The sequence below is a fragment of the Syngnathoides biaculeatus genome, chromosome 5 (genome assembly GCF_019802595.1).
Source record: "Syngnathoides biaculeatus isolate LvHL_M chromosome 5, ASM1980259v1, whole genome shotgun sequence".
NCBI lineage: Eukaryota > Metazoa > Chordata > Actinopteri > Syngnathiformes > Syngnathidae > Syngnathoides > Syngnathoides biaculeatus.
This window is the reverse complement of record NC_084644.1, coordinates 25,618,731-25,634,228: the sequence shown is the minus strand read 5'-3', so window position 1 is coordinate 25,634,228 and position 15,498 is coordinate 25,618,731. Positions and strand designations below refer to the sequence as shown.

Genomic DNA, 15,498 nt, shown 5'->3' with positions numbered 1-15,498 from the left:
ACATCCCCAAAAACATTCATTAATTGAAGACTTTAAATTGCCCCGAGGTGTGATTGGGAGTGCGGCTGTTTGTCTCTTCTATGTGCCCTGCGATTGGCTGGCAACCAGTTCAGGCTGTACCCCGCCTCCTACCCGTTGACAGGTAAGATAGGCTCCAGCCCTTCCGCGACCCTCAGAAAATGGATGGATGGATGTCAGCAAAATAGCACATGGCCAGAGAGAGCTAATCACAAAAATCTGCTTTACAAAGAGGAAGTATAGATACAAAAAACATCGAGAATTCATACAGCTGTTTTAGAAAAGTAATAAAAATTGGACAACTTCCAAAAGCAACTTAAATTGAACTACACGTTTTCTCCCGGAAATTTATGAGATTACATTTGCACAAATTTTGGATGAGAGTTGAAGACATTCACCTCATATTTCTTCTAATTAATGTATTCGCCATGAATGCGGGGGTTTGCTCCAGTGCTCTGCTCAGGTGCTCTCCACCTACATGTGTAGGCTAACTGAAGACCCTCAATTGTTAAACCGTGGGATTCTGAGCCTGAGTGGTTGTCGTTCTGTGATTGGGTATTAAGCTTTGATCGGTTTGAGCTCAAATCACAGAGGAAGCTCAAAAACTCCTCTGTGACAAAATAAAACTGCTCCAGCATAAAGGAGATGCAGATTCTCAATTCTGCTTGATCCAACAGCCGAACAGGACACACACACACACACACACACACACACACAAGATAGGCTTCAGCTCAGCCGAGAACCCAAAATTTAAACATCCTAAGGGAGAAGTTTTGATTCCTCAAAAGACCGCCATCATGGATGGTGCCATGAGACCTCAGCTCAGAAAACAAGGATTTTGCTGTCTGTTTTAATTTTTGTTTGGCTTTTTGCAGCTTTTTCTTGACATATATATCAAAATTAAGGACTGTTTTAATGCATGGGTGGTACATTATACTTCAGGGTACCTTACAAACCTGAGTTTGGCATCTAACTTGGGACATCTTCGTATACTTTCATACATACATACATACATACGTCCACCTATAGAGTTTCAAAAGTGCTTATCCTGTTCAGAATCGCAAGGTGTGAGAGTCTTTTCCAATTAACTTTGGGCAAAAGTTAGACTACGCCCTGAAGTCCTCATCATGATTTGTTATAAGCTTCTGATTGTTACTTCCCTATGCTGATGCGCCTTTTGTTGAATAACTCCTTGTTTACTTGCTCATTTTGATAATTGTCTGCTTCTTGTGGTCCACATTTCAATGTAATTGACCAATCATAACACATGTAGACATAAACAGTATTGACACTCACATACAATGAGTGGGAACTGAACCTATGCTGTTACACCCAAGTCAGGCAACTCACCATCAATAGCTACTTTGTCTATAGAGTGTGACAAAGCAACAACAAAGCAACAACAGCTAAAAGGGATGTTTTGGACCAACATATGCAGCCATCCAAGCAACATCTATTTAGCAGAAAATACTACAACAGAGACTCCGGAATGTTATGCAAATTAAAGTTGCACATCAAGGAAAGAATTCCATTCGCAAAGCTTCAACAATGTTCCCAAATGCTTATTCAGTGTTACTAAAAGCAAATTTATGTAACACTGTGGTAAACATGCCAGCTGTTTTAGAACTTGTTGCAGGCATCAAATTCAAAATGGGTGAATATTTGCCCACCACCCACCAAAAAAAGTATAAATTTTAGCATTATATATCGATATATAATCTTTGTGAATAGGGTTAGTAACCCTAATATATATATATATATATATATATATATATATATATATATATATATATATATATATATATATATATATATAATGATTGCTAAATCATTGTATCCTGCTTTTTTTTATTCACATTCTATAAAAAGTCCTGACTTAAATGGAATTATTATACCTTTGGACGATGAGATCCCTCTGATGGTGTAGAACCTCTCTGGGGACCATGGCCTGTGCTGTACAATATCGCTACAAAAATGTCAAGAAAAGCCTATAACTTGACATTTGGGTGTGTTTTGCTTTCTGCAACTTTTTTTTTGGTGCTTTTCTCAAATGCCTGGGTGATATAATTCCTTCTGCACTATAGCTTGTTGACATCATTTCTCAGCACTTTGGAATATTCACTTTCTAATAAAAATGATTGTGTCACTCATGACTCACATGAATCCTGATGACACCACCACACACATTGGCCCTTTTAACACATATACTCACACATACATTACATGTTCAGCCTCTCTTACCGGTTCTGAGAACGCGCTCCAGGTGGTCCGGTGTCCGAGGCACGGGTCTGCGCGGCTGACGCGGCGAGCGGGTGTTGGGCGTGGAGGCCGGCGACCGTGGCTCAGGGGGGAGGTCAGGCGGAGGGAACCCCCTTTGTATCAAGACGTCGGCCGCGCACAGCAAGCATACGCTGTGCTGGCACGGCAGCAGGATGGGCTGCTTCACTGTGTCATCACAGACAGGACAACGCAGTTCCTGCTCCATGCTCTTCATGTTGGACTGGAATTAGAAAATTATACTATCACATCATTCAAATAAACGTGGCTCATCTATTTTATTTCATATTAAGCACTAACTCGAAGCAGCATCCCGTTTCTATGACAACGTGCATCACCGCCACCTTCATCTTACTGCTATCTGCTATATTTAAACACATTTGTAATATGTTTGGACGCACATACGTATGTTTTTGATCCATTACAAACCTTCTGTTAGCAGTAAATAGCGAAAGAAAAGGCTAAACGTGTGCGCAATTAAGGCGTTTTAGTTTGAAATGTCATAATATAGCTATGAAGGTGGACGTTCCTTGATTAAATAAATACATGAGGAATGTTATACTCACGCTAATACGAAGCAGAGCGTCCATGATGGAAGTGAAGCTTTTTAATTCCGTGTCTGCCATACCTGCATGAAGGAAAGCCGGTGCCAAGGATCCTTGTTAACGTCTGTGCTAGTCAAGTAGGCCGGCACACAGCCCACTGACGTGCGACTATCAGCGTCTACGCCGTCATGTAAACTATGCTGGTGAGGTACAGAAAGGAAAGATGCGAAACGTCGGGGTGGATTGGGCTAGGACGCATTCTTCGAACGAGCATTCATAGCTCATCTCATTATGCGAGGTCACATCTTCAATAATGTTTTGTTGCTATATTTTTCCTGGATAATGGCAAACAACAATGCAAGTGCATTCGAGTTTCTTTTCCTTAAAATATTTCTAGATTAGCTCTGCGATTGTCTGGCATCCAGTTCAGGGTGTACCCCGTATCTCACCCATTGGCTCCAGCACGCCTGCGACTCGAGTGAGCATAAGCAATACGGAAAATGGACGGATGAAAACCTTATTAATTATTTTTTTTAATCTCGATGAATACAAACATCTGGTGGCTTAGTTTCTCGCGTCTCCGGTAGATGGCAACATTGCACACTGCACATTAGATGAAAATTTCACGTCCCCTAGCAATTGTCGTCCGGTAGGAACCATTAAATGTGATTTTTTTGTTTCATGCGGTTGGCGATCAAAAACGCACCTTTACCTCAGTTGCTGTAGCAACTGGTGTTGCTTCCGTTTGGAGCCGAACTAATGTTAACGCGGCGGCAGATTTAATTTGCTTTGTGTGTGTTTTTCTCGTGTTCTGCGCTCTTTGACAAGGTGACTAAATGTACTTAAAAGAAAAGGGGCTGGATGTAGTTAGTTTGTTGGCGAATAATCGTTAAAAATCGACTAATCCACAAAACGAGACAACTACTGTACTGATAAAAGGCAAGCGCCTCTTAAATGCCTCGTCGTACTTTCAGGAGTGTTTAGACGACAAACATCTTCAAGCTGCTTTCTGTTTTGCTGCGAAATATTGAAATCCTCGTTGTTATTTTAATTTCCAATAGGTAGCTACAAAGTTAAGATGTCGGCCATCAGCAGTCTTATTCCTGCACGGTTCCTGACCATCATTGCCCATCTTGTTATTGTCATCACCATCTTTTGGACAAGGGTGAGTTCATTAATACTCGGGCTTCATTCGTTAAAACATTGCAACCTTTTTTTCTTTTGAATCAGAAAGGTCCTTAAAAATAAGATGTGGACTTTTGAGTTGGTAAAAATCACAAGGCTCTACCTAATACATTCTAGTGAGTTATATTCAATCTTTTTTTTTCCAGATGATCCAATTCATTCAGGTGTTAGCTGTTACTGCCTGAGTCCGAGATGATTAAATACCACATCTGTTGCTTTCATAGGAATATAACGTGAAGGCCTGCCTGCCTTTGGAGTTCACACAAGAGCAATACAACAGTGAAGACTTAAAGTAAGAACAACAGTGTTTTATACATGCCCAGTGAAATGCTTACATCATCTATGTGTGTGTTGTGCAGGTTGGTGGTGGCGCTCTCTGTCACACTTGTGCTGTTTGTGATCGAGCTAGCTGGGTTCTTTTCAGGAGTGTCAATGTTCAACGGCAGCCAAGGGCTACTATGTATCCTTCATTTACTTTTACATGTTCCTGTACATATGAACATATATATGGTGTACATATGCACCAAAATAGTAAACACACACTTGACAAATGATAGCTGAACCTCCAAAGTTAAATGCTCCAGAAATTGAACAATCAGAAGTTCAAACATATAAATATAGTGCGATTTCCATTCATGAATTAATTCACAAGTTATTTTATTTATTACATTTTTAAGGGGAGGCTATCAAAAAATTGATGGCTAGGAGGAAAAAGTATGATGATATTAGTTGAATCATAATCTGGACTCATTGTGACATAGGAAAGTATCTGGTTGCTCACTATACTATTTTACCAAACAAATGGTAAAGTCATCAGGCAGTAGGGGTTGCACCATTTCAGATTAGTTTCTTAGTGTTGATGTTGACTGGTCGCTGGTGACGTTTATATATTTTTTTCAGTACACTAATGTAATAAAAAAAAAAGAGCGAGAGGAAGACCAAAGAAAAGGTTGATGGATGTTGTGAAGGAAGACATGAGGACAGTGGGTATGAGAGAGAAAGATGCACGAGATAGGCTTAGATGGAAAAGGATGACACGCTGTGGCGACCCGTAGCAGGACAAGCCGAAAGGAAAAGAAGAAGACACTAATGTAATAAAAAAAATACAAGAGGCAAATCATGACAATCTATATAGCTATTTTTTTTTAATTCTTTTTAAACTCCTAAAATTCTTGAAGTCACGGATAAACCATAAAAAACTTGTTCTGTTGGCTCTGGGTTCTGCATGGTAAGCAATTGCGGTGTTCGCAACTAAATTGTTCTTCGTGTCCAATTAAATAATTTCCTTTCCTTCCACTTTGACAGCATGGTCTGAAACGTTTTTCTAAATCCTGCACAAGCCTAGCTTTTTGAAGAAAAACTAAATAAATCACGTACCAAAGCTACGCATTCAGAAAATTGGAACAAATTAAAGTAATGTGGGCAGCATGCTGTCTCAGCTGGAAAGCGGTGGCCTCACAGTTCTGAGGTCCTGGGTTCAATCCCGGACCCGCCTGTGTGGAGTTTGAATGTTCTCCCCATGTCTGTGTGGGTTTCCTCCGGGCACTCCGGTTTCCTCCCACATCCCAAAAACATGCAACATTAATTGGACACACTAAATTGCCCCTAAGTGTGATTGTGAGTGCGGCTGTTTGTCAAGATGTACCCTGCGATTGGCTGGCAACCATTTCCATGTGTACCCTGCCTCCTATCCTTCGACAGCTGGGATAGGCTCCAGCACTCCCCGCGACCCTTGTGAGGATAAGCGGCAAAGAAAATGGATGGATCGATAAAGTGATGGACTCATTTCATTCGGTGCCCTAATTTGCTGCTTCTCTTCTGTGTGATTACCGACTAGATATCAGGCATCATTGTGAAGTTGTAAACTCGACTTTTTTTTCAGTTGTACTGATTATAGGTCACCGTGCTTTTCTTAGTCTTAATGTTACTTTTTTTTACATACTACTGATTAAAAAAAAACATTTTAACAGGGGTGTTCCCTTCCTATACCTACTGTAATCACTCTAGCAAGTTTACTATGGAGGAAATAATATGAACAAAAAAAAACCACATAAAAATTCGATTATATGCAGTGCTAACTGTCATCATTTGTATAATAATTCCATGACTCTTGCACTAGCAACAGGAGCCCATGCCAGTGGCTCGGTGGCTCTTCTTTTCTTTCTATTTGAACAGTGGGATTGCGCCATCTACTGGTGGATTGTTGCGTTCTGCAGGTTAGTTTTCCGTAATTTTCCAAAACGTTTGTTTTTTTTTCCCTGACATCAGCGTCACCCAGCACTGACAGTCCACTGCAGCGCATCCGTGTCCTTGTCTTTTTTTGTGTTTGAGAAGTGGGAGTGCTGGACATATTGGATTATTTTTGCCCTCTGCAGGTTGGTGCACGTGGGCTGATTTGGTTCGATTTGTATGCACAAGTCTCAGGTTTTGGGGTAGACTACAAAAGGAAAATATTTGTCTGTGATTCCATATCGATCTCTGTGTTTTCTTCTAGTGCGCTGCCTGCCTTAATGGAGATTGTTCTGTTCATTGGCGTTTTTGGACTGTCGAAGAAGCCATTATGAAAGGCTGCTTTAGTATGAAATCCCACAAACTAATGTGAGACCACGCGTATGGACATAATGGAGAAAAGGCATTTGTTGTATTAAGTTCATCATGTTCACATTTAGGCAACTCAATAGCGTCGCAGTTACCACATCTGCTTGCCTCACAGTCGTGAGGTTCTGGGTCCAAATTTCAGTTCGAGCCTCTCTGTGGAGTTTGTTTGGTCTCCTTGTGCTTGTGTGTACTCAGACATCCTCTCACACTCCCCAACACATGCATCTTGGATTCACAGAAGATTATAAATTGTCCTTAATTGTTAACATGTGTTTGAGTGCTTGTCTAAAGGTGCCCTGCAATTGGCTGGTGACCTGCCCACAGTGTATGCATCTGCCTCTCAAAATCAACTAGTAAAAGTCTCCATTTCACTTGCGATGCAAATGAGGGTGAGAGTTTTTAAAAAATGAAAGGATGTATAGCCACATGTATTGCTTTTGTATTTTTTGGTAGAAGTCTGTCACTGCAGCTGCGAATGTATCACAGACATTTAAAATGATGAATAAAATATGTAAAAAAAACAATTATAATTGACTCTTTTAGTGTTAGTCTTGTATTTAATATTAATATATACTATCTATTATTAGTTAAAAATACAGTGGGCCAGGCTTGACACAGCGCCAACTGCAAATATTGAAACAAGAATGTAGGGCCATTATGATTGCATTGAGAAAAAAAGGTTTAATCCAAAACAGTTCTTGAATAAACAGGCCATTTACTACCAAAAAGAATTGTCCATGAAAAATCGGCATTGGTTCACTTGTCTGCCCTATTCACCAAAACAGTTAAACACATTTTTTTAAAAATGTTTGTGTAATTTTTTTTTAAGAACTCCTCTGGTGTCAGAATGAGCTTCACTGTATTTTATTTAATAAATTATGGTGGTATTTTTACATTTAGATTTTGTTTTTATTTTAATGCAATTACACATTTTTACTAATACGCTGATAAAAAAAAGATTTTTTTCGATTAAATGTAATTTTATTGCTATATTTTTATTTTCCCTCGTTGAAATTGTATATTTATAGGTATTTTTTTATTAAATCTCACGGACTTCTCATCATTGCCTGTTATTTCCGTTCATCTATGTGTTATTTTCAGTATTATTAACTTTTTTTCTTATACTGTACAAATATTCAATGTTATTGTTAGTATAATTATTATGGAATTGGAGACCGGGCCCACATGTAATTATTTCCGGGTTAAGGCTTCTTCTATTCCGGGAGGCAAAGTGTTACTCATTCGTCTAACTGAGCGAGGTTAAATTGGACATTTTTAAAATAATAATAGCCACAGTTACGAGATAATTTAGAACCATGGGTATGTATTCCACTCTTAGGGATTATATATTTATTTGGGGATGCAGATATCCAGCCCCGTGGCTCCGCATAAGTTAGTCACTAGCTCGTCCAGGGCGCCGGTTAGCTAACTAGCACCGATTTACATATTGTTCTGATTTCGAACATTAGCAAGATGTTTGATCGACTGTAATAAGCCTTACTCTGAATACTCACCTTTTCTTTAACATAATTACTGGCGACTGTGTGAACTTGATGTTAGCTTGAGCTGAGCATGTGGTCGGCTGGCGCTTGAGCACTGACGTGTCATTAGGGAAGCCGTTAAATTGAAGTTGAGAACAGTTTTTGAACGAGAATTGCATACACCGCCTATATTTAATTTCAATAACGGCACAAGATGTTCCGGAACACGGAAAACTAGGTCAATACAAGAGGTATATTTTTCAAACGCCTGTACAATTGACAGTGTATTGGATTTTTTTTTTAATGCATCTACGCTGTGTTCCAAATTATTATGCATGTAAGATTTGATTGAATAAATATTATTTGAAGTTTTTGCACGTCCTGTTTCTCCATGTTGGTTGAGTTCATTGGTATCTGATACTGATACTAAATATCAAACAGAAAACTATGCCTTATATTTTCATCTGGCAAATAGCCCTGAGCTCAGGTTATGTTAAAGTTAAGCTTATTTGTTTAGTCAGTTTGTAGTACTGAAAGTATGGACTTTTTTTAAAACAAAGTGAAGTAACATTATTCATTGCAACTTTTATGTTTACCTTCAAGTTATGGTAAGTGGAAACCAAGGGAGTCCTAGACCCAAGTTCAAGAACCACTGAATTGTAGAAGCTAAAATGCAAGCTGTGACATTCACTGTAAATTGGATTGACTAGTTTGGAATGTCATATGCTTAATAATTTGAATGATAGTGTATTCGCTCTTTTTTTGGAGAGATTTTTTTTTTTTTGCTCTTATAACTAGACTTAGTCACTATGTCACCGTTGTGTAAAAAGTGAATTAGCGAACTAACTTATTTGTGTTTGTCCTGGCAGCAGTAAACACGGGCACGTCTCTGGTGCTTTCCAGTCTGCTTTCGGTGCTTGTGTTTACCGGCATGCAGATGTTCAGTAGGCAACTGGCCTCCACTGAGTGGCTCACCATCCTGGGGGGTTTCTTGGGTTCAATCCTCTTCATTTGCTCCCTCACAGTATCCTTTGTCCACGGGACTGATCACTTGACACCCCCCCCCCCCCCCCATTTATGTAAAGTTCGCTACTACAAATGCTTAACCTTAACTCAAGTTTCTTCAGGCATTTAGTAATCTGGAAAATATGTTCTTTGGGAAAGGATTCCAAGCCAAGATCTTCCCAGAAAGTAAGTAAAAAATAAAGTAATGCAGAAGTTTTATTGGATTTATGTTTATATATTTACTTTGTCATAGATTCAATGTTACCAGTTTGTTTTCAACTTGATCTATTAGTAGAAGTTGGTTGTGTTAACCATCTTTGATGTTACATATTTCCTTGAATGAGATGGAAAAAAACATACTCAACTTAAGAGTGCATTAGGCTTTTATTGGAGTGGAGGCCTGTATTTCTACAAATGCTATTTAAGTTACAATATTTAGTAACTTATATTTCTCATATTTTTCCAAATAATTCTGAATTTCTCATTTTTCATACAATATATTTGTTTGCAGTATGCAAATAATATGCAGTAAAATACAGTTGAGGCCAGAACTTTCCTTACATGGTGCAAAAACACACTTCATTTTTTTTGTCTCACTGTCAGAAGTTAAATCTGATGAAACCTCTCCTGTTTCAGGTTAGTCAGGATCACCAAAATTATTTCATTTTGTTAAATTACACAATAATGAGAGAGAGGATTTCTTGGAGAATTTTATTTTTTCTTCAAGGTCAAAAGTTTACCTACACAAAGTGTACTATGTCCAGAAATAACATGGCCCAGATAATTAGGTCATGTCTTTGGAAGCTCCTGATAGGTTAACCGACAACATGTGAGTTAATTTGCGGCATACCTGGAGATGTATTAAAGGTCAAACCTCAAACTCTCTTTCTTGTTTGAAATCATGGGAAAATCAAAAGAAATTGGGAGGGAAATCAGAGACCACCTCTGAGTTGCATTGAAAACGTTTCTGGGATATAACAGAGGTAACACTTGGGTATCCAACTATACTAAGTATGATATTGTGATTTCCTTTGAATTGATCTAAATTCTAATGTTAGACTAGTCTGTCCGTATATCTAAATACGAACGGTCATTTTCCCCGTGGTACGCATTATCTTGAAGTTGAAAACTTTTCCTCTCTACATACTTTACATAGATCTACTGCTAGCTTTTATCAATGGATTGACAATAGATCTACTTTTCCTTTCAGCTTGTCCCGTTAGGGGTTGCCACAGCGTGTCTTCTTTTTCCAACTTAGCCTATCTCCTGCATCATCTTCTCTAACCCCAACTGCCCTCATGTCTTCCCTCACCACATCCATAAACCTTCTCTTTGGTCTTCCTCTCGTTCTTTTGCCTGGCAGCTCCATCCTCAGCACCCTTCCACCAATATACTCGCTCTCTCACCTCTGAACATGTCCAAACCATCAAAGTCTGCTCTCTCGAATCTTGTCTCCAAAACATCCAACTTTGACTGTCCCTCTAATGAGTTCATTTCTAATCTTATCCAACCTGGTCACTCCGAGCAAGAACCTCAACATCTTCATTTCTGCTACCTCCAGTTCTGCTTCCTGTTGTTTCTTCAGTGCCACCATCTCTAATCCGTACATCATGGCCGGCCTCACCACTGTTTTGTAAACTTTGCCCTTCATCCTAGCAGAGACTCTTCTGTCACATAACACACCAGACACCTTTCGCCAGCTGTTCCAACCTGCTTGGACCCGTTTCTTCACTTCCTTACCACACTCACCGTTGCTCTGGATTGTTGATCCTAAATATTTGAAGTCCTCCACCCTCGCTATCCCTTCTATCTGTAGCCCCCCCCCCACCTCTCTTATTCATGCATATATATTGTTTTACTTCGGCTAATCTTCATTCCTCTCCTTTCCAGTGCATGTCTCCATCTTTCTAATTGTTCCTCTGCCTGCTCCCTGCTTTCACTGCATATCACAATATCATCTGCGAACATCATGGTCCAAGGGGATTCCAGTCTAACCTCATCTGTCAGCCTATCCATTACCACTGCAAACAGGAAGGGGCTCAGAGCTGATCCCTGATGCAGTCCCACCTCCACCTTAAATTCTTCTGTCACACCTAAGGCACACCTCACCATTGTTCTGCTGCCATCACACATGTCCTGTACTATTTTAACATACTTCTCTGCCACACCAGACTTACGCATGCAGTACCACAGTTCCTCTCTTGGTACTCTGTCATAGGCTTTCTCTAGATCCACAATGACACAATGTAGCTCCTTCTGCCCTTCTCAGTACTTTTCCACTAGCATCCTCAAGGCAAATAATGCATCTGTGGTACTCTTTCTAGGCATGAAACCATACTGTTGCTCGCAGATACTTACTTCTGTCCTGAGTCTAGCCTCCACTACTCTTTCCCATAACTTCATTGTGTGGCTCATCAACTTTATTCCTCTATAATTCCCACAGCTCTGAACATCGCCTTTGTTCTTAAAAATGAGAACTAGTACACTTTTCCACCATTCTTCAGGCATCTTTTCGCCCGCTAGTATTCTGTTGAATAAGTTGGTCAAAAACTCCACAGCCACCTCTCCAAAATGCTTCCATACCTCCACCGGTATGTCAACAGGACTAACTGCCTTTCCATTTTTCATCCTTTGTAGTGCCTCTCTGACTTCCCCTTTACTAATCATTGCCACTTCCTGGTCCTTCACACTTGCCTCTTCAACTCTTCCTTCTCTCTCATTTTCTTCATTCATCAACTTCTCAAAGTATTCTTTCTATTTAGCACACTACTGGCACCAGTCAACACATTTCCATCTCTATCCTTAATCAACCTTAACTGCTCCACATCCTTCCCATCTCTATCCCTCTGTCTGGCCAACCTGTAAAGATCCTTTTCTCCTTCTTTCGTGTCCAACCTGGTGTACATGTCTTCATATGTCTCTTGTTTAGCCTTTGCCACCTCTACCTTTGCCCTACATCGCATCTCGATGTACTCCTTTCGCCTCTCCTCAGTCCTCTGTGTCCCACTTCTTCGCTAATCTCTTTCCTTGTATAACTCCCTGTATTTTGGGGTTCCACCACCAAGTCTCCTTCTCCCCTTTCCTACCAGAAGACACACCAAGCACTTTCCTGCCTGTCTCTCTGATTACCTCGGGTGTCGTAGTCCAGTCTTCCGGGAGCTTCTGCTGTCCATCGAGAGCCTGTCTCACCTCTTTCCAAAAGGCCGCACAACATTCTTCCTTTCTCAGCTTCCAACACATGGTTCTCTGCTCTACCTTTATCTTCTTAATCTTCCTACCCACCACCAGAATCATCCTACACACCACCATCCTATGCTCTCGAGCAACACTCTCCCCTACCACTACTTTACCGTCAGGAATCTCTTTCAGATTACATCGTCTGCACAAAATATAATCCACCTGCGTGCTTCTACCTCCGCTCTTGTAGGTCACTATATGTTCCTACCTCTTCTGGAAATAAGTGTTCACTACAGCCATCTCCATCCTTTTTGCAAAGTCCATCACCATCTGTCCCTCAAAGTTCCTTTCCTGGATGCCGTACTTACCCATCACTTCTTGCCCCTGTTTCCTTCACCAATATGTCCATTACAATCTGCACCAATCACACCTCTCTATCTGTTTGGGATGCTCAGAACTACTTCATCTAGTTCCTTCCAGAATTTCTCTTTCAACTCCAGGTCACATCCTACCTGTGGGGCATAGCCGCTAACCATATTATACATAACACCCTCAATTTCAATTTAGTCTCATCACTTGATCTGATACTCTTTTCACCTCCAAGACATTCTTAGCCAGGTCTTCCTTTAAAATAACCCCTACTCCATTTCTCTTCCCATCTACTCCGTGGTAGAACCCTGCTCCTAAACTTCTAGCCTTACTACCTTTCCACCTGCTCTCTTGGCTGCACAGTATATCAACCTTTCTCTTAATCATCATCATGTCAACCAACTCCTGAGCTTTTCCTGTCATAGTCCCAACATTCAAAGTCACTACACTCAGTTGTAGGCTCTGTGCATTCCTATTTTTCTTCTGACGACGGATCCGATTTCCCCCTCTTCTGTCTTCGATTGACAATAGATACCCCGGTAAATTATAATGGTACATCACGATTGCCGAAAAGGAATGTTTGTTCCAATGTATCACTAGCTAGTTGCCACAAATGCCGATTATGTTGAACTAAACTTTCACCATTTTCAAAAGATTGCGGGTATAGACCATTTATTTGTGTTTATTCCTTGACAGACCAGTGGATTTAACTTTTCTTCAGATAACATTTTTATTGATGGAAATTTTTAAATACTGATTATCATGTTTTACTAATATCAGTTGAAATTGGAAGTTCTGAAGTTTGAGTTTGACATTTTTTGTATTTGTTTATTTTATTTTTAATTTCCGGTTTTGCTAAATTAATCCAGTAAGTTATTTTAAGGTCTTGAGATTCCATCCCTAATCACAACAGCAACTTTATCTGCGGGCATGACTGACCACACCCGTACATTTTTCAAATGTGAGTGACTGACAAAGCCTATTGTAAACTATCAAGTGCGGATGACCTCATGCATGTCTAAATTCCTGAAACAAAATATAAGAAAGGACACGTATCACGTTTGTTTTGGGGTGAGATTCAAGGTACACCCTGGACTCATAGCTAGCCAATCACAGAGCACATATGTACACACAGCCATTTATTGTACACTCCCATTCAGACATCTTCAGGGAACCTAGCATGTTTTTGAAATGTGGGAGGAAGCTCCGATCCGCACCAGGACCTCTCAACTATGACAGAGACTTGCTAACCACTTGAACATTTTTAAACTTGCATGTTTTTAAAATGGGGGAGGAACATCGAGTATCTGGAAAATTTCCACACAATCACAGAGGCAGGAGCTGAGATTCCAACCAAGGCCTCAGAAATGTGAGGCAGACATGCTAACTACTTCATTAGGATGATTCCAAGTATGACCGTACAAGATTACTCTCAAAAATAGGTACTCAGTCCTGGCGCGTGCAAATGTGACCAATTGACTCCCACAATATTTTTTGTAACTGCCTATATTATTTCAACTATACCATTAATTATGAGCCCAACACAATTTACTACAATTTCATACTCTTGCATAGTGCTTAAAAGGAAAAGTACAAAAGGTTATTATGAAAATGAAGTGCACATGCTGCTACGAAGTATTTTTTTTTGTAACTTTTGCTAACAACCCAGGCAAACCTTACCTCCTCTCCCTTATATTGCTCACTCAACATGTATCACTTCAACATCACACTCTGCTTTTACATATTATATACCTGTGCCCTGTAATTGAGGGTGTACCCTTGCTCCTGCCCAATGATAGGTGGCATACGCTCTGGCATCCTATGACTGTTGTGATATGATAGTTTTCCTCTAAGTGAAATTTGTAGCAATTTTATCAAATAGTTTCTATTTATTTAAACACCTTTTAAATGGAAAATGCAAAATAACAAAGGATTCATTCAAATTCAATGAAAAGAATATCAAGTGGAAAACTACCATGCACTATATCTGGTACCTACCGTGACATCACCCAAGGTGAAAAATTGGTTAGTACGCATGACTCAATGTGTGAGCTGGGTTGTATCTCTGTTGGACAGCTCTGTGTGGAGTTTATTTTCGCTGAGACTTGTACGGGTTTTCTCCAGGTACTCCATCTTCCTCCTTAATTCCTAAAACATGATGGTCCATTGAAGTGTGGGTATGAGGTTACAATGGATTTTGTTTGCGATTAGTTCAGAGCGCACCCCATCTTTCACCCAAAGTCACCTGGGATAGGCTCCAGCTAACCAGGGATAGTAAAGAAGAAAATTGATCAATTTAAGTAACTTGGTAAAGGTAGAATTTCTTAGTCTTTTTAATAAATTAGAGCTCATTAGATTGTGCAAGTGTACCCAACAAAGGGAGAATAATATTTTCACATGTTCAACTTCCAGTTCTGCTGTGCTTGTGCCTGTCCCTGTTTGCATCCGGTCTGGTTCATCGTGTGTGTGTCACCACATGGTGAGTCACCTCCTTTTCACTTTACTACGCTCCACATACGCTTATTTTTTTTCTTTACATTACTATTCCCTCCACACAGCCTGATCTTCTCCCTCTTCGCCCTGTACTACATCAACAAAATATCCGCTGCCCTCTACCAGGCAGCCGCACCGTTGGCACCACCCACGAAGGTGACCACCAAGGGCAAGAGGAAGAACTGATAAAGAACTGATGGATGAAAACAAACATCCTGCTTCTGATAGAAACTTTTATTGGCCAGCTCCACATTCCAGTAAAGAGATTACGTCAACCCATCGAGTTACTATTTGTTCAACGCATTTTCATTTTGTAATTAAATTCCTCGAAAACCTTACAATGTGTCTTG

General features: G+C 40.0%; 3 protein-coding genes across 7 annotated transcripts in view; 2 read left to right on the top strand and 1 right to left on the bottom strand.

Annotated features, from left to right (window-relative positions):
* The window catches only part of trim46a (tripartite motif containing 46a), a 22,614-nt gene extending 14,378 nt beyond the window's left edge, over window positions 1–8,236 (bottom strand). Inside the window, exons 1-3 of the mRNA XM_061820315.1 lie at window positions 8,138–8,236; window positions 2,862–2,923; window positions 2,260–2,518 (exon numbers count right to left, since the gene is read on the bottom strand). Of these exons, the coding sequence (XP_061676299.1) occupies window positions 2,260–2,518; window positions 2,862–2,921 (319 nt within the window). The 5' untranslated portion in view covers window positions 2,922–2,923; window positions 8,138–8,236. The remainder of the gene's footprint in view (window positions 1–2,259; window positions 2,519–2,861; window positions 2,924–8,137) is intronic.
* On the top strand, window positions 3,499–7,683 carry LOC133500989 (transmembrane protein 107-like). 3 transcript variants are annotated; one of them, XM_061820317.1, is made up of 6 exons: window positions 3,499–3,779; window positions 3,902–4,005; window positions 4,250–4,317; window positions 4,385–4,485; window positions 6,145–6,241; window positions 6,520–7,683. In XM_061820317.1, exons 2-6 carry the CDS (start codon window positions 3,919–3,921, stop codon window positions 6,587–6,589), a joined length of 423 nt encoding a protein of 140 aa, XP_061676301.1. In that variant the 5' UTR covers window positions 3,499–3,779; window positions 3,902–3,918; the 3' UTR covers window positions 6,590–7,683. The 3 variants fall into 3 exon arrangements, with proteins under 3 accessions (XP_061676301.1, XP_061676302.1, XP_061676300.1); XM_061820318.1 differs by lacking the exon at window positions 6,145–6,241 and adding an exon at window positions 6,304–6,400 and having other exon boundaries at window positions 3,500–3,668; XM_061820316.1 differs by lacking the exon at window positions 6,145–6,241 and adding an exon at window positions 6,304–6,400 and having other exon boundaries at window positions 3,502–3,779.
* krtcap2 (keratinocyte associated protein 2) lies at window positions 7,792–15,498 on the top strand. Of its 3 annotated transcripts, none has more exons than XM_061820319.1 (5): window positions 7,792–7,943; window positions 8,974–9,128; window positions 9,232–9,295; window positions 15,068–15,134; window positions 15,214–15,495. In XM_061820319.1, the coding sequence occupies exons 1-5, from the start codon at window positions 7,940–7,942 to the stop codon at window positions 15,332–15,334; spliced, it is 411 nt and encodes a 136-aa protein (XP_061676303.1). In that variant the 5' UTR covers window positions 7,792–7,939; the 3' UTR covers window positions 15,335–15,495. The 3 variants fall into 3 exon arrangements, with proteins under 3 accessions (XP_061676303.1, XP_061676304.1, XP_061676306.1); XM_061820320.1 differs by having other exon boundaries at window positions 7,807–7,943; window positions 8,977–9,128; window positions 15,214–15,498; XM_061820322.1 differs by lacking the exon at window positions 7,792–7,943 and adding an exon at window positions 8,216–8,355 and having other exon boundaries at window positions 15,214–15,497.